General features: G+C 49.8%; 1 protein-coding gene across 1 annotated transcript in view; it reads right to left on the reverse strand.

Annotated features, from left to right (window-relative positions):
• DDC (dopa decarboxylase) overlaps positions 1-23242 on the reverse strand; it is a 61991-nt gene that overhangs the window by 19326 nt on the left and 19423 nt on the right. The window contains exons 6-8 of the mRNA XM_040644516.1: positions 15762-15828; positions 10803-10897; positions 6151-6218 (exon numbers count right to left, since the gene is read on the reverse strand). Of these exons, the coding sequence (XP_040500450.1) occupies positions 6151-6218; positions 10803-10897; positions 15762-15828 (230 nt within the window). The remainder of the gene's footprint in view (positions 1-6150; positions 6219-10802; positions 10898-15761; positions 15829-23242) is intronic.

Raw genomic sequence — 23242 nt, forward strand, 5'->3', positions numbered from 1 at the left:
TCCCCTCCGGTCTCCGCTCCACGGCGTCCTGCCTGAGCTCTGCTGGCTTTACCTGCACATCGATGTTGATGGGGCACAATCCCACCTCGTTGTTCTCTGATTTTTTTCCTGGCTATTCTGGGCCCATGTAAATACTAGGCTCAGCTTCACCAAGTGCCACAAAAATACCCAGCCAGGATATCTATTAGGGTGGCCCTGAGCTCTGAGGCTCAGTCTCCCTCTCCACGAACACAGCATACCCCTCCGTTCAGCGAGCACTTCTGGAATGGCTTCCAAAACATTGCATGTTTTCTCCTCAAGAATCTGCACAACTTTTGATACCTTTATTTGTTGTAACCTTGTCTTATCCTATTATAAAGGGTATTTCTTTATTTACAATTTACAATACTGTAAAATTGTACAAATATTGCAAATTGTACAAAATTACATTTACCATAAACGAAAATACGGTATTTACCATACTGTACAAAATTTAAAAAATTACATTGCTGACACGCCTGGGTGTCTCAGTCAGTTAAGCGTCCCTCTTGATTTCGCTCAGGTCATGATCTCAAGTCGGGTTCTGTGCAGAGTGGGGAGTCCGCTTGGAGATTCTCTCTCCCTCTCGTTCTGCCTCCCCCCAATTACATGTGCTGTTTATTGTATATGTAAAATCTTAAAAATGTGTATCTAGAAATTTTGTTGTGTTCTTTTAATATTTTCACTAATTTTTTTTTTTTTGCAGGCAGTTACATCAACTGAGAATAATGGGAGTTTTATGGCTTGCATTGTAATCTTTACATTTTTACTTCCTTATGTCTCTTACTACGTGGCCAGGAGAGCAGAAACTGAACAGAACGTGAATTATAGGAGTCCTTATTCTTCCCTAACCTTAAAGGGAGTGCTTCTAATATGTCACCATTAAGAATGGGTTTACTGTAGTTTTTGGTAGTTATCTTTCATCAGAATAAGAAAGTTCTCTTCTGTTCCTATTTAACTAAAATTTTTGTTTTGTGCGGGTATAAAATTTCACCTGATGCTTTTTCTGCCTCTGCTATGTTGATGACTCTCTTCCCCTTGACTCTTCACACAGCAAATGACATTTAAAAACCTTCTAATATTTTTAAGCCACCCCGCATACCTGGAATAAACGCATTTGGGTCATGATACAGTCTTTTTCCCCCCTTAAACCTCATGGAATTTTATATGCTAATATTTGATGTAAAAATTCTCATATTTAAAGTTGTGAGCAAAATAAACTTTGTTTTTCTTTCTTTCTTTTCCTTCCTTTCTCCGTAGCTTCTTTCCCCCTCGGCTTCTCATCCAGTTTTGGAATCCCAGGTACCCTAACTTCATGACATGAGAGCAGGTGTGTGTCCTGCTTGCTGCTCTCTGTGAAGTACCCGTATGAAGATAAGTGCCTTGACAGCTTGGTAGAGTTTGCTCTTAGGAGAATTTGGAAATTCTGTTGTGTGAAAATTTAACTTTGGATGAGTAATGATTTCCTTAATCACTATATTGAATATAGCTATATTAAAAAGAGCTATATATAATCATCTTTAATAGCTGTCAGATTTTTCAGTTTATTCTGTTTACCCTGGAGTCAGTTTTGTTCACATGGTTTTTGTGGTTGTTGCATGTGGACAACATTGGACATGACGCTTGACAGGGTTGTAAAAGGAAGGCTATTTAGACAGATGTGTGCACGTGGGCACACACAGAGATGGCCTCCATGGGCGGCAGAGTCCCCTCACTCAGAATGGGCTCGTGGTGAGGACAGTGTCCCCTGACTCGGGTCCTGGGGGCTGAGAGGAGGGGACTCCTGCGTCGGACAGAAATCTACATTGTCTTTCTCTAAACCTACGATACTGTGCGAGGCTCACAGAACAAGGGCTCATGTTACGTCCTGGTGCTGGCAACAGAGAAAAGCATTCAGGATGGGAAAGGCCACTGGGATCAAAATGCAAAGAAACCGAAAGGATACACAGAAAACTGTGCGTTAATGCTTTTAAGACAACTTCTAGCATCCAATCTTGCCATAACACAGTGGTCGACCATCTTCCCGCGAAACTGAACTTCAAAAAAAATCCAGCGTAACAGAAGAGTACAAAAGCTATTCAAATACTCGTGATAAAATTTAAATTCTATTTGGGAAAAGGCACCACACCTCTTTTTACAGGTAGAGTCAAACGTGCCCTTGGCGTATATGGAATCTGAGGCTTTCTTTGGAGAAAATCTGATGTTAAACAGATACTGAGGTCTGGGCGGAATGGCTCGTATTTACGAGATTCAAATGAACAATAAAAAACTTATGAACAGAAAAATGAAATCATTATGAAATGTATTTACTATGCTTATAATGATTGCAAGTTTTCGAAACTCCAATTATCTTGTCCATTTCAATATTTAGAGAAAATAACCAATATGCTTACTTTAAATTACAGACTAACCATTGGTAAAATTTCATTACACAAAAGAGAGACTCTTCTGATTTTAAGGAATGCAAAACAACCAGTGAGAGCAATAAAAAAAAAAAACCCACACACGCACATTTATATCTTGTTGTATTAGCAAAAATTTAAAAACATCTATAAAAATTCGGAATTTAGTATTGTTTGTTTTCAACTCTTAGGGATCTAAAGGAATGCCTATCCTTTCTGAAATCTGGTTTTTACAAGTGTCTTATTACCTGTATTCTGTTATGTTGACACCCCATTTTACTGCAATAACCTCTTAGAATAGCAAAACATACATAGTTGAGTCCTTGGACATTCAGGACAGTGCAAAGGAGCCTCTGAGTAGATTCTCAGCCTTCCTTCTCTGCACACTGCCTGGCACCCCGTTGCAAGGTATCACCTTCTCTCATGATGCCTGAGAACACACAAGGCACCCCCCACCTCCACCCAGGGAGCTGGAGTGAGCATGCTCAGTGGACTCACAGCTCAGGCGGGCAAACAGGGGAGGGAGGCTGCCCTCCCTCTCTTCCTCTTTGCCCTGTGGCTGTCCATGACTGGGCTCAAATCCAGGACTATTTTCAGTAGTCAGAGAGAAAGTGGAACCAACTGACAGCTTGAACAAAAGTGAAAACACAATGGGGTCTTGATTATGCCTCATTCCCACCAAAAAACAGCTCTCGTTCTCCAATTTCTTCTTCATCCATCCGGAACAATTCTAATGTGCTCCATGCTCTTTCTTGTGTATGTGTTTACAAAATGCGTACTGATTTTCGTGCATGTACTCTTTTTTTTTTTTTTTAAAGATTTTACTTATTTATTTGAGAGAGCCCATGAGAGAGAGAGAGCACCAGCCAGGGGGAGGGACAGAGGCAGAGGGAGAAGCAGACCCCCTATGGAGCAGGGAGCCTGTTGTGGGGCTCGATCCCAGGACCCTGGGACCATGACCTGAGCTGAAGGCAAATGCTTCACGGACTGAGCCACCCAGGCGCCCTTGTGCATGTATTCTAAATTTGCATTCTGTGAGACTTGTGATTCTCTGATTCTTTTAACTCAGTATTAAGGTTTTGTTTGTTTGTTTTTTGATTTTTTAGAGAGAGCACGATTCACAGGGAGGGGCAGAGAGAGGAGGAGAAGGAGAACCCTAAGCAGGCTCCACACCCAACAGAGAGCCCAAAGCAGGGCTCAATCCCACAACCCTGAGGTCAAGAGTTGGATGCTCAACTGACTGAGCCACCCAGGAGCCCCTACTCAGCATTAGTTTTTAAAACTTGACCACATTGCTATTAAACATTTGTGGCTCTGGCCTGGAGAGCTGTGTGCCCCCAAGCAGAACTGGTTGCCTCATCCCTAAAATAGGGATGACAATTCCCATGCCAGCTCAGCTGTCATGCAAGTGTAATCCTTAGAGTGTGTGTCCTCCAGGAGCCTGGCATTCACCTGTGCACAAGGCCAGTCTGGCCCCAGGACTGAATGTGGAGGCCAGTGGGGCTGTACTGGACAGGAAGGCATATGTACCCCCCAGGCCTGCTCCGTCCCACACCTGTGACCTACAAAATTGTGCTGTAAGGGCTCGCATTAAATAGTGAGTCATTAAAAAGCTGCATGTATCTGTAAAAATGCCCATTTTAAATGTGGATAGCTGATTTAATTTAAATCCACATGGGCCACCTGAATGATCTTTGGCGGTTTTCACCTGAGTTCACTGTCGTGCACACATCTGTCTCAGGGCCTTTGCACCGATGGTTGCTACCCCCCTCCACCAGCCCCAGCCCTGGTACGTGGACTGCTTGGTCTATCACCTCACATGGCCCTTTGTCAAATGCCATGTCACCAAATAGGCTTTCTGTGGCCTTTCTTTCTGCAACAACCAGGCAGTGAGTGAATGGGACCATGGAAGCATCTCCCTCACACATTCCCCCCTACCTTCTAGCTCCCGGGCACCCCCAAGCTTCTCACCTGAACCTCTGCCCTCTCTCTTCCCAAGCCCTTCCCCTGCTGGACCTCAATCTTCATTGGCCTCACCCCTGCACTCCCTGCGTCTCTCCCACAGGTCACCTCCACAGCAGCCCTGGTCACGCCACGCCCTGTGATGGGCCTGGACCCTTCTCCCCCACGCCACAGATGGAGCTGTCCTCTCTTGTCCTTCACTGATGCACTGGCTTTTTGGACCCAATGGCAGGATGCCACTGTTTCTATTCATCCTTATCATATTTCAACATCTGATCACAGATCGTGGCCCCAAATGCTTGACCCTGAGATCAATACCTGAGCTGAGATCAAGAGTCAAGACGCCTAACCAACTCAGGCCCCCAGGCGCCCCTAAACATCTAAGTTTGATATTATTTTGTCCAGGTAATGAGTGAAATGTCTGGGTGCACCACGAGCCCCTCTGGCCAGCACCGCCCAGCAGCCTTCCTGGTCCCGATTGCTTCACCCCCAACAATCCTCCAGGCTGTATGTTTGGCTCTCTTGGCCTGACACCTCACTGGCCACTAAGGATGCTGTGGGCACCCCCATCAGCTCACACTGAGGCCACCTGCCCTCCCCAAACAGAGGCGGCACGGCCCCTTCTTGCTGTGCACCAGCTCCGTGCCCAGGACCCACAGTCTGACCAAATACGCCAGCAGAACAGAATTGCATTTCAGTCCCAATTAAAGTTCAAGAAAAGGGACTTCTGACACACTGTATGAGCTCTTCTTCAAGTGTTCCACTTTAAATAAAACAGATGAATGCAACCACGAGAATACAAAAGAATACTGATGTTCATAAAAGCTGTAGCCTGTATAGATCCTTACTAGTATTTCAGACAGAGCTAAGTCTGCAATGCCCATGCCCAAAGGGGCTTTAAAATCACGTATCAAAGTTTGGGTCAAAGGCTGACAAAAAAAGAATTGAGCTGAACCTATTTTTTAGTAAAGCACTGAAAATGTGACTTTATCTTTAGACAGAAGAGTCAAAGAGTGCCCAGATCACTGGGTAAGCCAGGAGAACAGACTTCAGGTGGGGTGGGTGAGAACTGCTTTCTTCACCCCTCCAGGGTGAAAAACCATTCATTCAATTACATGCCGAACAATTTTGCACAAAATTCATGCAAAGTGCGCCAGTCTTAAGGTTGATTAACCTCCTTCTTCCTGTAATGAACATAGGGGAACCAGTTTCCACTGTTCCTACAAAACTCCCAGCGACCACTGTTTCTTTAAACGTCATCGACTTGATGGAACGTCATCCACTTAAATTTCTGAATTCTTTTTCTTGCTCTAAATATAACCAACTTGACTATGGCTCTGCTATTAAGAATTTTCAGGGAAGTTCGCGGAAAATAGGATTACTCTTATTTTTCCTTAGCAAATGTTTTTAAGTCCTTAGGCTCAGGTTTGTTAAACATCTAAGAATGAAAACACAGAGGTGGCTGAATTAGAAACATGCCCTGAAGTGTCCTTGAGTTGTCTTTGTTAGTGCTCGCTAGAGCCAGCTACCGGGTTTTCTGCAATAACCTTTGCTTCTGGTGTGGCTATGTTGCAACACTATATTCTGGTCAACGGTTTACTACCAGGGTGAGATTTAGCAAAATCCTACCCGCGGTTCAGAAGGAAGCCAAGCAGTGCGCTCCCCCGGTGACGGCATCCTCCCCTGCCGGGCTTCTTTCCTAGAAAGCCACTCTTGTCAAGCTCAGTGGGCGTAGGGTCATTGACATCTAGCCAATGGGGAAACTCACCACATGGCAGAGCAGTCAAAATTCACCAACATCCATTTGTGGGGATTGAAGTTAAACGAATCTGCAAACTGCCAAGGAATAGTAACAACAAAAAGAAGACATTTCAGTTACGAATGTCTAGTCATAAAACAAGACTCCACACACAATAATTAACACTTTGTTTTCTCGAGTGTAAGACCACGCAGAGCGGAAGTCACTGAGGCCGTGGGGCTTGGGGCGCAAGGGCAGCTGGGGAGGTCTGGGCTCTGAACTCCCTCGGGAAGCCACCTGACATCTCTGAGCCTCTTTGTACTCATTTTCAAGGGGGAAGAAGGCATCGTAGCTCATGAACACATGGAGCTGATACAGAGCTGATTCTGGACCGAAACACAAAGCAAGAAGGGTTGGATCCCAGCTCAACAGCTAACTCCATGTGGACTGGAACGGAAATGGCTGCTCGATGAAGAAATCATGATACCACAGCCAGGAACCCCTCAGCCCAGCTCCTGACACAGTGCACTCTCCAGTTGGAAGGCTGTGCCGTGACTGCTGCTGATCTGTGGTTAAGATTTGTGGAGGATAGGGGCGCCTGGGTGGTGCAGTCGTTAAGCATCTGCCTTCGGCTCAGGGCGTGATCTCGGTGCTCTGGGATCGAGGCCCACATCAGGCTCCTCCGCTGGGAGCCTGTTTCTTCCTCTCCCACTCCCCCTGCTTGTGTTCCCTCTCTCGCTGGCTGTTTCTGTCAAATAAATAAAAATAAAATCTTAAAAAAAAAAAAAGATTTGTGGGGGATAAGCCAACTGGGTGGTGGTCCCAGGGACCACAGTGACGGCTCCTGACTCCCAGCACCTCGTGGTGAAGCAGGAAGATCTGACCAGAGAGCAGTTGTCAGGATGCAATGTGAAAATGAGCATCGGGTAGCCATGACCAGGCTCTCCTGCTCAGAGGAGGAGAGGGACTCGCTGGGGTGGGCTGGAGGCACCTGCCAAGGGGCACCCCGTAGAAACTGAGCATGAAGACTACCTGGCTGGCTGGCAGTCCTCAGGATGCAATGCCAGGCACCTAGGAGACGTCCAGAAAGTTCGTCTGAAGAGTGAAATGAAGAATCTTGTTCTTTTTACGATGGAAAGGGCATAGACTTTGGACTAAGAGCCCCAGATCCTGACCTTAGCGCTCCCACCGTCTGGCTGAGGGCCCTTGGTGGGCTGATTCTATGACAATTTATAAAGGAGGGCCAGGAATGAGCTAATCTAGAAACTTCCTGTTAACACTCCCTTTTATTTCTGGGTTAATCCTGATTTGGTGTAGGGCTATCACATTTGAAGCAAAGGGATGCATTTTGAGGACCTTGGATAATTCAAAACATATGGAACCCCAACACACACCAAGGGCGACCCCAAAAGAAGACGAGGAGAATTGCTGTCCCCCTGTGAGGAGATGTCTGTTCCCCGCAGCAACAGGGACACAGCTCATGGTTCTGGAGGCTTTCCTGCCCTGAAGCAACAAGAGTCCCTACTCACTTTTAATTGGGAAAATTCACAGTTCTACCTTTCCTCGTAAAATGAGACGTCAGCAATATTTTAGGTTGTACACTTTCAAATTTGCATCATCTGGAGTCATATAAAATGCATCTCCCTTTCAAACTACTAGTCTTTGGACTGCAATAGTCTTTGGAATAATCCGGATTTGAATTCATGTGTACTATGTCAGAAATTGCACTGATCTGGCCTACGAAATACTTTCTGCCGGCACCTTCCTCAAAACTCACAAACTAGCAATGTTCTCAGAATACACGTCTCATCCTAAGCAATGGGAGGGTGAAAACATCATACTTAACCTACGGTAATCGGGATCAGCCCAATTTTTATTGAATTGGTTGGTTCTTTTACTAACGCTTATGCGATAACCAAAATCAACAACTCTTCCCACATACCTAAACATTTTCTTCTTTATTTTTAAAGATAACACCCAAGGTCATTGCACACCTATCGGTAACAGGCTCCCTTCCTGGAAGACAATGGGTAGCAACGGCCAACAACAGGTATTAGCTCATTGATTTTAGAGGCTGCCGTATTTCCCAGCAGAAAACAAGATTTCAACCACCGAGACGGGCCAAGGAGGGCACTCGGCGTTTTCACTGCTCTATCTTAAATGGTGCGTTCTTACATTCTTCAAAATGCACCCCCAGGTTTATTCTCTGGGTCCGGCTGGAGGCCCCGGGGGGCAGCCTGGGATGGCGCCCCGCCACCAGAGAGACATCTGCTCGGCTGACGGCAGCCTCGTGCATCAACCCGCTCTGGGGGGAGCAGATTCATTTCCTTCCAGGTTTCAATAAAAGCGATTTAGAGAAAGAGACGGGAAATGACAACGCGTTTCATTTGTCGATAAAAGGAGACAAAATGTGAAAGAAGAGCTTTGTTTGCCGAGAATTTTATTAGCTCCCTCCCGGGGTAGGGTGGGGGGGCTGGTCTGTTTAATCGTCTTTCATTACCCAACTGCTGTGTGCTCTTCCTGCCGGCACAGAGAAGGGTTCTTATCTCCGGGCTGGGGACGCTACAGGATATTGCAGCCCCCTTATCTGACCAGCTGAGCAGCTGGGCCCTCGCCCCGCAAGGAACAATGCAGGAGACATGGAAATGACTCAGTGTCGAGCCTGAAATTCCTGTCTGCTGCTGATACCATCGTGCTCCAGTCCCCAGAGCTGGGTGGCCTGACAGGTAGTCACCTCCTGTGAAAGCCGAAACCCCGGGTCCTGGGATCACGCGGAGGAGGACAGTAGTGGGAAAAGATTGTGCAATCCTTCACCTGGTACTTAGAAAGACCAGATCTTGGGGACAGGCACGCATATCCCCGATGAAGGCTTTGCCCCCCGTCCCTGAGGTGCAGGGGCAGACCTTCCCAGTCACGTGCATCATCTCTGTACTAGGAGTTCTTGATACGGAATAGAGATTTATTTTTTCATAACGCCCACAAGCCCAGCTGCTGGCAGTGAACTGCACAGTGCTCGGTGTTAGCTGAACTTCTCACACGCCACAACCCCCTCCCTGGTATGTACGGGGGCCTTTTGGAAGCCCCGCTTACCAGCCCCTCCCCAGCACTGAGCTGAGGTCTGGCGCACATTCAGGGATCCATAAGTAATTCTCGAGTGAGTGAGTGAATAAATGCACCGACGTGATGGAGATATGAACCGGAATGCTGCTTCATTCATCAGCAACCAGGGGGTATTCTTTCCGAAGATGGGGTATTTGTATTCTGTACCTCACACCCACTTTTCTGGTATTACGGCTTTATGAGGATCGAAATGAGCAATTAGAAAATTAATTGGCAGCATGACAGGAGAGTCGAGAGAGGTTCTCAGGGACAGTCTCTGCAGCCGTGGCGAAAGATAATAAAAGGATCCAACTTATGCGCGGGACTCACTGTGTGCCAGATGCTGTTTTTAAGCACTTTAGACATGATTAACTCCGTATACTTACAGCAACCCCCCGAAGGAACTATCATTACTAAATCCACTTTGTGAGGTATAGAGAAGACACTAACCTACCCACAGGGACACAGCTAGTCCCCGGGTAAGGCTGGCATTCAAACAGTTGCTTAATGCCAACGACCATGCCCATCCTGCACCGCATGTGGCCCCGGGTCTCACGAAACCCTTGCCTCTGAGCATAGAGTCAGGACTGTGGCTCCTCTGACTCCCCATCCCCTTCCCTGGACTCACTGCAAAGTCTGTCTCTCTGGACCCTTTATTGCCTCTGCAACTGAGCTCCTGGCTGGAGGAACATCCTGGCCCGTGAGCTGCCACCCACAGAGAAATCTTACTTGAGGCTGAAATGACACATCAGGCCACCTCCGTAGTGTCATCTCTCTACATTAAGTCTGCCCCATGTTACCCTCTGCAGCCCTGAGGAGAAGCAGAGTATTTGGTTGATAGTTTTGATGACTGTTTCTCAAAAGCAGCAGGTGTTCGTTCCCATGGGCATTACAGGCCACAGTTGCCAAATTCTGAAAGGGGTAGAGGACATTTAAATACGTGCGTGGCTGCTCGATCGATATGTCTGTGAAAGTAATACCATGCCCTGGACCAGACCAAACAGAATCGCAGGTTGTGTCTATCCATGACCTCTTACTAAAAGGCATTAAGATTTTATTTTCTTCCTAAATATTTCCCTGCAGTTTCTTAAGCTAAAATTTATCCTACCATGAGAATTCTGCCCAGGATTTGTGCAGAAAGAAAAATGGCTGCAAACGTCAGATGTATTTCCAGAAGACAGGTCGTATGACTGGACAGATTCTCAACCCCCCTTATAAGGAAATCTGATTTCTGATAATCACAGAAATTGTTTGGAAATAAGTTGCTGAAACAAACCACAGCAGTGACAAATGGAATGTCATAGCCTCGTAAGGAGAAGTCACCGATAACGTAACACTTTTAAACAGTGATCTTATTAAGGAGAGAGGCACCTGGGTGGCTCAGTCAGTTAAGTGGCCAACTCTTGGTTTTGGCTCAGATCGCGATCTCAGGGTCCTGGGATTGAGCCCCACTGAGGTCCATGCTCAGCATAGAATCTTCTTGTGGATTCTCTCTCCCTCTGCCTCTGTCCCTCCCTCACAAAATAAATAAATAAATGTATCTTTTAAAAAATGATCGTATCAAAGATAAAGAGCACACCCACCTCTACTCCATTCAGAAGATGCCGGAACTCGGGGCAGATGAAGGAGCTGCCTGCGTAGGCAGCGTCGATGTGCAGCCACATGTCCTCCTTGTTACCTGAAATCCAGAGGCGACTGGTGAGCTCCCCAGTGGATGCCCTGCTCACGGCGGCCTGATGACCACTTCATCCCATCCAGTGTTCTTACTGTATACAGTCCATCAATAGCATTTGTTGGCCCAATTCTGGACACTAAGAGGCTCCTCGGGTCTGAAGGCAATGAAGCTGAGGGTAGAGGTCATGAGCTGGCTCCAGACGGTGCTAGCACAGACCAGGTGCTCAGGGATTGTGCAGAAGATGAGCAAAATGGGATCAGCTGCCCTGCTTGACTTGAAGGTCGTTGCTTATGCTCTAAGGGGCCAACGTGCATTATCACTCTGGGCTCCTTACACACACCTCATCCCAGTTCCACCACCTTCCTTGGCCTTCCCCCATCTCATCCACTGGGAATTTGCTCCCAGTTCTCCTGGCTAACCCATCCTAACGTCCTTCCCCACAAAGTTCTTGGGGAACGGCTGGGTACACAGCCCTAGTGACCTCTATCCCTTCCCCATCTCGACACAAAGCATACGTGTTGATTTTATGCTACCAGCAATCATCCTACACTCCTTCGTGAATATGATTTCTGTTTTCCAACCTCACCAGAATCATCTGGCAGGAAGGGACCACGTCTTCCTGGGCAGGTGGAAGACTGTCCTGATTAAATGCACTCCCTCAGTTGAGACTATCTGGGTTCAATCCCTGCCTCCAACCACCCAGCAGGTGTATGGCCTTATGTCCCTTCAAGCTCATTCTCCCTCACAGGCAAATGGCCATAAAAATAGCACCTGGAACCTGAGGGAGAGACAAGATAACGTTCGTAACTGCCTATCATGACCCCAGGTCCAGGCTGCGTGAGAAATATGTGCGAGCATCGTGATGAGTCCCTCCCTGCGTGCTGGGCACTTAGCCTATCACGAAATCAGTAACCCCAGAAGGTCGGGGCGTTCTGATGGGGAGCAGGCGTCCTGCCCGCCCTGGGCCAGGGCAGCGCCTGGAGGACTCTGAGCCTCTGGCACGTGCATCTGTGCCAACTGACAATGCAGGGTTCACCTTTCCGTGCGTGGTGCTCACTAACCACACTTGATGCTATGAGGAGTGACGAGTCGTTCTGAACTCTGCCGATAGAAGCTTTACGAGGACTTTCAAAGCCTCGATTCTGTCTGAGCTTCAGGATTGGAGGGATCGAAGCCCTCAGTTGGATCCAGGCCAAATGTCTTTCCGAGCACACCCGAAACGGCCACGGAGGGTCACGGTGTGGTTGGGGTCTGAGCACCCCAAGCATGTTTCGTGGGTGGAGGGTGTGTGGGCACCACAGGACCCCACGCGGATGTGGCCGGGAGTCGGCGAGAACCCGTGGAAGATGTGGGACTTCTGCTTCGAGACCACAGCGCACCCACACTGGCCATTCCCATGTTCCTACTGCTATAGGGTTGTCGTGCTGGGGCCCCAGAGGCTGTGCAGCAGGGAGAAACCTCGGGTGCGCGTAGAGGACAGACAGCAAACCGCGGATCCAGGCTGTGCTCTTCATGGGGCCGTTTGGGCCACCCCCTCCCCGACCACTGGTCAGGAAACTTCGTTTTCTGTTAGAGGCCCGTCGGAGGAGTTCGAGACTCCAGTGTCTCTGTCCGGTTCAGAAGTGTCGAGGGAAGGGGTGAGGCACAGCGGGACCCCGGGGCCTGAACAGGCAGAGGAGCCGGGAAGGACACAAGCCGTGAAGGCAGGAGCGAGGAGAACAGATTCCAGAAGCAGCAGACAGGGCTCTCTTCTCCTCACTCAGCCATCAGCCTTGTGAGAGGAATGTTTGCTAAGAGTAAAAACCACAACCCATCGCGGAATGTGTGGGAAACCCGGAGGGGGACAGTGGGAAGCAAAGACAGGGAGGGGGTGGTCAGGAGGGAAGGGAAGGAGGTACATCAGGGGAAGGTATGCCGTGGGGACTTAACTTTACTCCAGAAGAGCTCTGACCTTTGCGCTCGGCTCCAGGGAGGTGACCTGGAGCCCCTGGAGTGCCCTGCCTCATAGGAGTCCTTTCCTGCAGGGGTGTTTGGCCCCCAGACGGCGCATCAGTGATTTATGATGGCGGCTTCGGGCCACATTCGTTCTGACTTCTGCAGGAACCAGGGACGGAAGTATTAGCGGGACCTCCCAGAGGAGCTGGAGATGGCAGGTCAGCCAGGTGGGCGGCGTGTGACTGAGCCCCACTCACACTCTGATGCCACAGGCTTGGCAGGCTTCCGTGGCAGGTGGTGTCCCACTCTGTGTGTATTGTCATCATAATCGGGGGGAGCTAGCCATCCGTGACCTCTTGGGAGAAGACAAGAGTTTGGTCCCTTCCCACGTTCTGCCCGCACCTCTCCTCCCTGCAATAAACCGTACCTGTGAGATGCTTTCAGGGAGTTCTGTCTTTCTGGCGGATTATTGAACCTGAGGGTGGTTTTGGACAGTGTTGGAAGGGAGGGCAGTCTCTGAGGGACTGGGATCCCTCTACCCTTCCTGTGCCATCAGAGGCACCCCCCATCATCCCGGTGCCGCTGGGCGGGGCTTTGGCTGCCCTGTGCACGCTGCTCCCCTTCCACACAGGGTCGGAACCCCCGGGACCCCGGCCTCTACTCCACACTGTCACATCTCCCATCTGTCCCCTTCTACTACCTGCTTTCTGCATCTCATCCTCTCCCCGGTAAAACCTGCTGGAAACCTCCATTGATCCGTCCAAGTGCACAGAGTGAGACCAAGTCTCCCTCTGGCGAATCATTTTAAAAGGAACCAAGAAGAAAACGTCTTTCCTAAAGCAGCAGTTTGGAGAAAACAGTCTTCTGACATATACCATCTTTGTCAAATCATGGTGGATGAATCCCTAACTGCCTGAATTGTTTTAATGGTTTATTCCAATCATACCACAGAATGAGGCCAGCTCGGGATCCCAGAGCAGCCATTTGAATGCTAAGTATTTGGTGACAGTCAAGGAGATGGTGTCAGAGGAGGGGAAGGAGGCAGAAAGGTGCTTACTTCAGGGTGCTGGCGTTACTGACGTAAGAGCGTCATCAGTGGTAAATATAATTGTCAGAATTACCCTCATGTGTGAGCTGCAGCAGTGAGCGGCAGGGTTCTGGCCCTGGCGCTCATGGGGTCCCTCAGCCAGCCCCAGAACAGCCTCTGTGTTGGGCACCAAACCATCACCGAGCTGGCAGTTCCCACAGCCGTCAGATCTGGGGAGCAGAGGGAGCCCCAGGACCACGGGACAGCCCCAGCTGGGTCCCCCAGTCCCCAGGAGGCTGTGAACACCAGCTGCCTCCCCTGGGCCCTCAGCTGGGTCATATGGGCTCTGCTCTGCCAAAGAGCTCCAGCCCCGTAAATCCAAGAGCCCCGGGCATGACATCAGCCAGCCCCCGTCAGGGACATCCAGTTCCCAGCCTGACATCTGAGTCAGAGGGGCGCCCAGCGGCTTGGCCTGGCACACCAAGGTTTACAGCTAACAGGGCCAACGCCCCAGCAGTGGGCCTGAGCCAGCTGATTGCGTCCCTTGTCCCAGCCCTGAGCTCTGTACCACAGCCCTCAGCCGGCTGCTCTCACAGACGGTTGCCGCCGGTCGAACGTGGCACAGGGAAACCTGTGTGAATGGGCACACCTATGCCCGCAGCCCCCAGGCACGGCAAGTCCCTGGCACACCTGCCTCTGCCCTGGGTCTCCACGATTTCTGTATAGGAACTCACCCTCTAAAGAGCCCTGTGAGGGAGGCACTGACATTCAAGCATTGCACCTGACGGATGGGGAGATGAAGCTTGGGATGGGACGGCCCACAGCCTGAAGTGGCGGGCCTCGGCCGTTGCACGGGTGTGCTGTGACCAGGCTGAGCCTGGCCCTGCTCCCCGAGCGTGGGCACACGTGGGTTCCCATTGGGGGGTGGGGTAATGCACACGGGGTTGGGGGTCCAGCGCCGTGGGTGGCGTGCTGTCTAGCACAAGCCACAGAGATGTGGTCTGGGGGCCTGAACAGCCTCCATGGGACCCCAGACCGACCCGATGACCAGCCCCATGGGTCTGGGGCAGCAGGTGCCCTGGAACTGTGGGAGTGGGGTGCCATGACCTGAGGACAGGGGTAGGGGGTCATGAAGCCACGCCCCTGCCCAAGAGAAGGTCTCTGTCATAGAAACCCCTCCCAGACCTGCTGGGTGCCTGGAGCCGAGTATTGAAGGGGCAGCCTCAGAAACAGTCCTTACTCATGTTCCACCTTTGGGATTCTCTGAGTCCTCAATCCCCAGGAGACCACCCACGTGCTGTGAGGGAGGTCAGAGGGGAGGAGCAGCCCTGAAAGGCACAGCAAGCAGATTCTTCTCCGGGGAAATCTGGGATTTGGGTATTGATGTGCTTAATCACGTTAGGTAATTTGCATTCAGTAATTCCAGAAAGGCTGAAGAAGTTACGCCAGACTTCATTCAAAGATGGGGAACTGCCAAGTCCTGCAGATCGAGCCTCATGAGGCTTGCTGAAGAGTTCGAGTTTGTTCACTTGCGTGGGGTGATGGAGCCCCGCAGTCTTGTGGCCCCGCTGCACGGCACGCAAGGGTTTTTTCTTACCGATAGTGCCTTGGTTCAGCCAAGCTCAGCTCTGGTCCAATTAGAACACATTTCTGGGTGTGGGGATTTCAAGCTAATGAGATTCATGCTATTGCAAATAGAGGAAGAGTCTAGCAAACCATTGAAATATAAAGTTATTCTTATATGAACATCCCATTATATTATGTTTTATACTATCTAAACACATTATGATATTATAACATGAACTTGACCTATATTATTAATAGAGGAGAGCCCAGAGAAGAAGGCCCACTGAAGTCTTCCTGTATTGGAACATTCTCCAAAAGAAAATCTGATCAGATACTTACAGATAGGACCCACTTCGAGGAGATTGTCAAATGAGCAGCAGGATGTGGTCCCCAGCGTAGCCACCACCTGGGGAGCAAAAAGCAGACCTCTTTAGGCCCCCATGTTTTGGTCGCTGTTGTAACCTCCACATGCACAAAGGCCGCCCCCCCCATTGAGCCCAGAGCCTCAGAGGTGTTCTCGCTCAGCGTCTGTGAGCCGAGACCGGAATCTATGGACGAACCTCTCATGAGAGGTCGAGAGAATCATCTGCCCACAGAAACTGGGCTGTGAGGCTGGAAACAGCACTTGCACAGGACTGACCCCCGCGCACAGGGAGGGTGCCCTTGGCCCCCTGGATGGTGTCTCCTGTGTTCTGCTTTAGTGATAGACGCATATATATTAACTACAGTTACAGCATATCCTCGCTTCTGTGCAGAGGAAGTGTAAGCTTTCTCTTTTTTGTGCGTGTGGCGTAGTGCACAGCAAAAGGATACTCGGCTGCTCTGACCACCCCCTCCCCCGCCACATGCCGCTCCTGGAACAGCCTCAGGGGGCAGCTCGGAGCCCCCAGGACTTTGACCAGGAGTCCTGCACCCTAGCTCTCAGCTGCCCTTCCCTCTGCGCCGCACAGCTCCCAAGGGAACTTCAATCCTCAAGAGATGAAGATTTGCTCCAAGTAGATTCATGAGAAAGCCCTACGGACACTGGAAACAATTTTTAAAGGAGTGTTTCCAGACAGCATTGAGCACACTTGGCTGCATAAGCGGAACACATGGCCCGGGTTTCTGTGCCCGCTCCCGCTCTCGGCGCCCTCAGTAAGACAGTGATAACACGGGTATCATCCGACTGGTGTCGTCCCCACCCCCGGGCCCGGGAAGCTAGCTCTTGAAACCAGGCTCTGCATCGTATTTCTTCGCATTGCTAGGAGCGTGCACTTTGCCCCACATGGAATCGGTGCCAAGTCCCATTTGCTAAATTCAAATCTCTAAGTGGTCAAAAAGCGCACCATGTTTACAAAACCAAAGAGCCTAATTGATTTATGATGCCAGTGCCCTCTGGATAATGAGATTTCTCCCTCGATGTGACAGGAGGGTGAGTTTTCATTCCATCTGAGTGGAAAATTCGATTGAGTTCTTTGTGGAGCCCCCACGAAGACCCCAGCAGCTCTACGTGCCCGGAGAACAGAGATGACAAGGAAAAGGTCAGGGACCCACGCAGTCTAGTCAACTTGGGAACCTGGTGGGAGGACTACCTGCATTTGACCTGAGAGCCTGATGTGCCTCTCTTGCCAGGGCGGCATTGTGCCTGCCCCGTGGAGGGCTCAGCTGATGAGCCCTGGCTCTGCGCACACAGTCACCTGGGCCGGACAGCAGCTGCCCGGGGACCAGAGTTGTCCCCTGCCCAGTGGCAGGAGTGATTCCAAGGCAGGTCCTGGCCAGACTCTGGCGGGACTCCCTGTAGCAATGGGGTGTGAGGAGGGGAGTTGGGCCCCCAAGGGGCAGGAGCAGAGTGTTTTCAATGTTTTACTATTATTCAGGTACAGCAAAGCCACCAGACTGGAAGCTTACAGCCATTGGAAAGACAGCTTGTCTTATTGGCCATTCCCGAGAGGAGGGGGCATGTTATGCTTCGCGGGGCCACAGGGAAGCACCAGGACCAGGCAGGAGGCGAAGGGAGAGGGGGCAGCAAGAGCCAGAGCCTTTACTGTGGTTTCCATGGGAAGGAACAGGTGAGGCAGGGCAAGCAGGCTGAGGGTTGGCTGGTTCGAATAATTTCAATGGGCTTTGGGGCAGAGGGGGCTGTCCCTAGTGTCCCTAGCTCTGGGGTGATGAGGGCAGGGGTTCTGGAGTGCAGGAGCCCCATAGAGGAGGTGGTTTGGGGTGTAGGCTCTGGATTGGTTGGTTTGGTGAAAGACAGTCCTTTACCTTATCTAGGAATCGGCTGGTCCTGGGAGGAGCGGTCCCTCCAGGGTCAGCGAGGCCGCCAACATATCAAAGATACAGAAAACAGAGACACAGAAAAAGCAAACGCATGATGAATACACCCCTGGTAAAGTCACACAGCACTTGGGGCATCAACCGCTGGGTTGGAGGCCCAGCTCTGTCACGTAGGCAGCTAGCTGGGCTTCTGCTTTCCCACTTACATCACAAATGCCCAGCCTACAAGGTCCCACCGGTCTAGCTGCTCCAGACCTCGGCGTCCTCGATGCTCTCAGCCCCCTGCCCCCTGCCGCCCCCGCTGTGCGTGCCTCCCCATCGCCAGCCTCACGCACCCTCCGCATTGCTTCATTCTGACAAGATGACTCACTTAGTAGGACTCCAAGTGAGTATGCGATTTTTCTGTGGTATTTGCAATTTCTTCCTGACTTATAACTGCATAGTGAAATGCTTCATCGAAGGCACTCGGCTTGGCAGGTAGAGGCTGAGACTCTCAGAATGCTTCACCTATGTCATTAAAAGATAGCCAGAAAAGTATATAAAAAAACCGCAGGATGACTCAACCATATTAATATTGGCCTATAATTTGTTTTCTCAATTTTAGTCATCTTTTAATGAGATGACCTATTATTCAGCAATTCCTTCAATTTCCTCTGATTTTCCTCCAATTCTAATTGAAACAACTTGTGTTTTAAAGACTACACATATATTAAATATCTCTTGTTGAAATTATTTCCCACCGATGAATGTGTACAAGAGAGGGTCTAGGATGAGGTTCACCAAATATTACTATGGCTTGTCTCTTAAGATGAGCTTTTTGGATCTCATAATATAAACCTTCATTCTCGATGTTTGCCTACTGAGCACGGAGCGTTTCTATAAAAACTAAAATCCTGGCTTGTGGTCCTGGGTGCGGGCTCAGGGGAGAGCAGAGCAGGTGGTGAGTTCTGCGCATGGACTGTGCCCAGCCTGGGGCTATGCAGACTCTGTTCGGTCACCACGACAGCCTGATGAGCTGGATACGTTTATGATCCGTACTTTGCAGTTGACTTGAGTGAGACCCTGCAGGTGGGTCAAGGACACACGAAAGAGGGAGGGGGAGCAGACCATCATGTGAACCCGGTGTGATGAACTCTTGTCTTGCCAGCTAAAGAAAGAACCCAGGGCCCTGGGCCAGGCCTGCGGCCCCTCTGGCCGCCCCTGCCCTCGGGCAGGTGATAGGGACGGGGCTGGCAGCGAGGACGTGCCCGGCTGGTGGGCGGCAGGCCCTGCGTGCTGTGCTCTAGATGGCTACAGTCAGCTTGTTCTAATTCTCGGAAGCCTCTTTCAAGCCCAGCACCTGCTCCGCTCCGGGGTCTGATTACCCCGGCTCAGCTCACTGACGCTAACCTGATTTGGGCTGTGCTGCAGGGCCATAATCACATTTGTGCAGGGGGTGGGAGGCCGGGGACAGTGCGGGCGCCCTGTCCCCGAGAGCCTGTGGCATGTCTGCTGCCCAGGCACACGTCCCCTTCCTCCCCTTCTGGAGGCAGAGCTGCCCCTCCTGCCTTCCTTGCCATGGCTCTGAGGAACACCTCGCAGGCACTGCCCTCTGCCTGTGGCCTGACCTTATCAAGGTGGCTCTCGGGGCGGCAAGCCACCACCCCACACAAGTCTGGGGAGGGGCTGAGATTCACCTTTCCCCGTTCAAACTTGCCAAATGGGCCCCTCGCTCTCTGCAGAGGGTCTTGAGTTCTGAGATGTCTGCAACCCCTTGATGAATATGATGAACGCTATGGGTCCGCATCTCAGAATTGTGCACGTAGGGATCATGCAGAACTATAACCACTAAATACAGAGTTGCAACAGAGCAAGTGGGCAGCTCGTCCAAGTTCCAGCTGCTGCCCTTCTAGGTCTGGGCCCAGCCTCCCACTCTGGCTTCACAGGCCCCTGGCTGAGGGATGCGTTTAAGGTAACAAACCTATTGCATGTCCTCAGACCTCCTGTGACCTCTCATTTCTCTGTACCTTTGTCGTACTCGGCTTCAACAAGAAGGCACGGAGCCCATGAATGCTGCCCGCGTATCCTCTGGGACACAGCTGACGTGTTAGATCTTAGCCAAAGGCTTTGCTGACCCCTGCGGCGTGTTAATCACATCCTGCCCTGTGCGTGCAGTGCTTGCCAAGTAGGGCAAAGACCGGAAAGCACGTGTCTTCCCACCAGGAACCATCCCACGAGGGAAGGGACTGAGCCCTCACAGGTCCCCAGGAGCCTTCCTCGTGCTCCGACACACGGGACAGGCCCATGCCTGTGGCTTCTGTCACAAGGTCACACATGCCCTCAAACATTTGCTGCAATCTTGGTCTTCAGAGCAACATTCCAATTGAGGCATATCCATTGGGTGCCCAATCTTCCAAAATAAAAATGTGGTTTGATCCTCCTGATGATGAGTGGTCTTCTCCATAACTTGCATCTCTCCTTCTTTCTTGAGCACGTGAACACGCTTCGGGCTCATTTCTGCACATCCTACGTTGTCCCAGCATTACAGCTACTGCCCCTTGATCCCCTTTCCCTCTTACAGATGAGTCCGTTCCCGCCTTCCTCATTCCCACAGGAGCCCAGTGGAATCCGAATTCCACTCCTGGCCGCTCCAGCAAACCGACTCCTACGGAAGTCCCAAATCACCTCCCTTAGCAAAACACACAAGGCATCTCGGGATCCCGCGATCACAGGGCAGGTCCAGGCTTCAGGACAGGCCCCTACTGGCTGCGTGGACCCAGCTTTCTGGCGTGGCCCCCCTGCCACCCCACATTCCCTTCCTCTCTCTCTACACACTTCATCTGTTGGTGTTCTCTCCCAGGACCTCTTCCTCCCCAAGCAGACTGTGGGGGACTGCCCGTGCATTTCTAGCGACATCAGGACTGCCCAAATTGAGACGGGACATACACCTGTGTCTGGTTCAGACCTCCCCTCCCAGATGAATTCAGCTGTCTTGGGGCATCCCTACTTAGACGTACAAACCTTCAACTCATGCAAAAATGAGATCAGCACCATCTCTCCCACGTGGTGCTGCCCCCGTGTCTGGGCTCTCTGGACCTCAGAGCTTGGGTGTGGACTGGGGACCATCCGAGTTTGGGAAGTCCTCCTGCTCTCTGCCCTCACTTCCTGCTTTGCTGGCCCCCAGTTCCTTCAGGAATGCCTCTTAAATCCATCCCTTCTTTCCTTACCCATTGCCATCATCATCTTCTACCAATCGCCAGAGTATTTCATTTCCTGCTTTTTGTCTTGTCTCTCATTCACCTCTCTACTCGGCCACACTAACCACCTGCCAGTTATTATTAACATCAATCACATTTTACATCCCAGATACGTTTTACATCCCAGATACGGTCCTGTGGGCTAAGCCAGATTTCAATGGAACTCCATTTTTCAGATAAGGAATGTTCTACAGTAAGTCACGATCCCTGCCAGTGTTGGTGGTTAATTGCTAATGACCACTTGTCATGGTTGAAGGATCAGTAAGACAGACCATGAGAAGGACAGTAGCTCTACCGCCCCACCCCCACCCCGATGAAGTCACTCGAGTGTGCCCTGTTATTTTTACAGGGTAACTTTGAACTGATGCACAGTGAACACAGTCACCCAGTTTTAGGCCCGTATTGTAAGGGACAGACCACCAGAGGTATGCTTTACCTCTGGGCTCTGCGCACCAGGCTCCACAGCCCCACCCTGTGCCCCTTGGCCACCAGAGGGGTGTTTGAAAATTCAAATCAGATCATGTCTCTCTTCCACTTAAAACTCCCTTAATAACCTCAAATTGCCCTTAGGAAGAAGCCCATCTTCCTCATGCTGGTCCCTGCATGACCTCCTCACCATGACCTCCACCTCCTACATCACTCCATTCACTCATGCTCCAGGCACTCTAGAAGCTTCTAAGACTTCCCATTTGCTGGACAGCAGCACAACATGGTATGTGCAGCAGGAGCTTTGGAATCACGTCATGGTGCACCTGTCAGCTTCGTGGCCCTAGCAAGTTCTGAGCCTCTTAGCACTTTAGATTCCTGGGATATGATCCATTTTCACTGCTATTTCCTTCCCTCTGGAGTGCTTTGCCCAAACAGCCCCGCTACCCCCTCTCTCGGCCTGCATCCCTCACTCTTAGCCTGCATCCCTCACTCTTTCCATATTGTGGCTCCACAGAAGCTCTTCCCTTGTGCCCATATTCCCATGGTGGGAACTGCTGGGTTGCTTGTATCACGGATCACACTGCACCAGCTGTACACAGCTGTTCACTTCGTGTCTCTAACCAGTAAGATCCTGGAGGGCCCACTGGCCAGACATGCAGCAGCTGTTCAATAAACGTTTGTCAAGTGAATGAATGATGAAGTGAAAGAACCTGCAACTGTTGCATATCCCATCATGATAAGTTTGGAAATATAACAAGTGGAGATGTCTGGCACTGCTGATAAGCCCACAAATTTGTTCACCATTTGTGTGAGAGGCCACTAATGAGGATTATAAACTGTAGTCAGGGTAGATGCTTCCTAATAACGTATATTAAATGTCCCAACAAAGCCTTTGGTCACTCTGAAATGCCTGCCAATGATGCTTCATTTAAAAAGTTCTCGCCAACTCCCAGGCACAGAGTAGTGGCCATTGTGAAATGCTTTGCTGCCTTCTGAAATCCCACCGCGGAATCATGAGTGCATGCTTTGATCGTCCTTCCTTTGTGTAGAAGCATGAATACGTGATGAATATGTATGTGTTTTCAATACAACATTCTATAACAAATACTTAAATAAAGACAATAAAATTTATTTTCTAAGGATTCCTGAGGGAAGACCACAAAAGTTTACACTTTATAAAATAATATGGAAAGAAGAGATTAATTTCAATCTCCCTCTCTCTCTCTCTCTCTCATCCCTAAAACTGTCTACATCCTTGTATTACTTAATACATACGTTTGGATTTCCAACTCAAAGATGAAGGAAAAAAACACTAAGAGACATTAGAGCTTTGACTTTGGTAAGGAGACGTCTGGCCAAGGAGGATCACATTGTTCAGTAGACCCCTGTTTTTCAGTATTGCGGTTATAAGGCACACGGAACTAATTAAGTGTGAAGCTAGGTACATATTTAACTTTAATTAAAATATAAATTCTAATGTAAATGAAGGCTTATATTCTAACAAATGAGCACATAAGTGGGCAAAAGGGATAATAAGTAATAATAAATAAAAATAATACATCATTCTCCCTCTTACCAGTATCACTGCCATTAGCAAATGGTGTTGGAACAACTGGAGATTTACATATGAAAAAACCAACAAAAATAAAAAACTGAATCTGGACCAGACCTTACACCCTTCACAACAATTAGCTCAAAGTGGGTCACAGACCTAAATGTAAAATGTAAAACTATAAAACTCCTAAAAGATAACACAGGAGAAAATCTATATCCTCTTGGGTGTGGGGATGAGTTTGTAGCTACAACTTCAAAGGCATGAAAGAAAAAAATGGTTAAGATGGACTTGAGTAAAATTAAAAACTTCTGCTCTATGAAAGACATTTCAGAGAATGAAAAGTT

The sequence above is a fragment of the Ursus maritimus genome, unplaced genomic scaffold, assembly GCF_017311325.1.
Source record: "Ursus maritimus isolate PB19 unplaced genomic scaffold, ASM1731132v1 scaffold_3, whole genome shotgun sequence".
NCBI classification, from domain to species: Eukaryota; Metazoa; Chordata; class Mammalia; order Carnivora; family Ursidae; genus Ursus; species Ursus maritimus.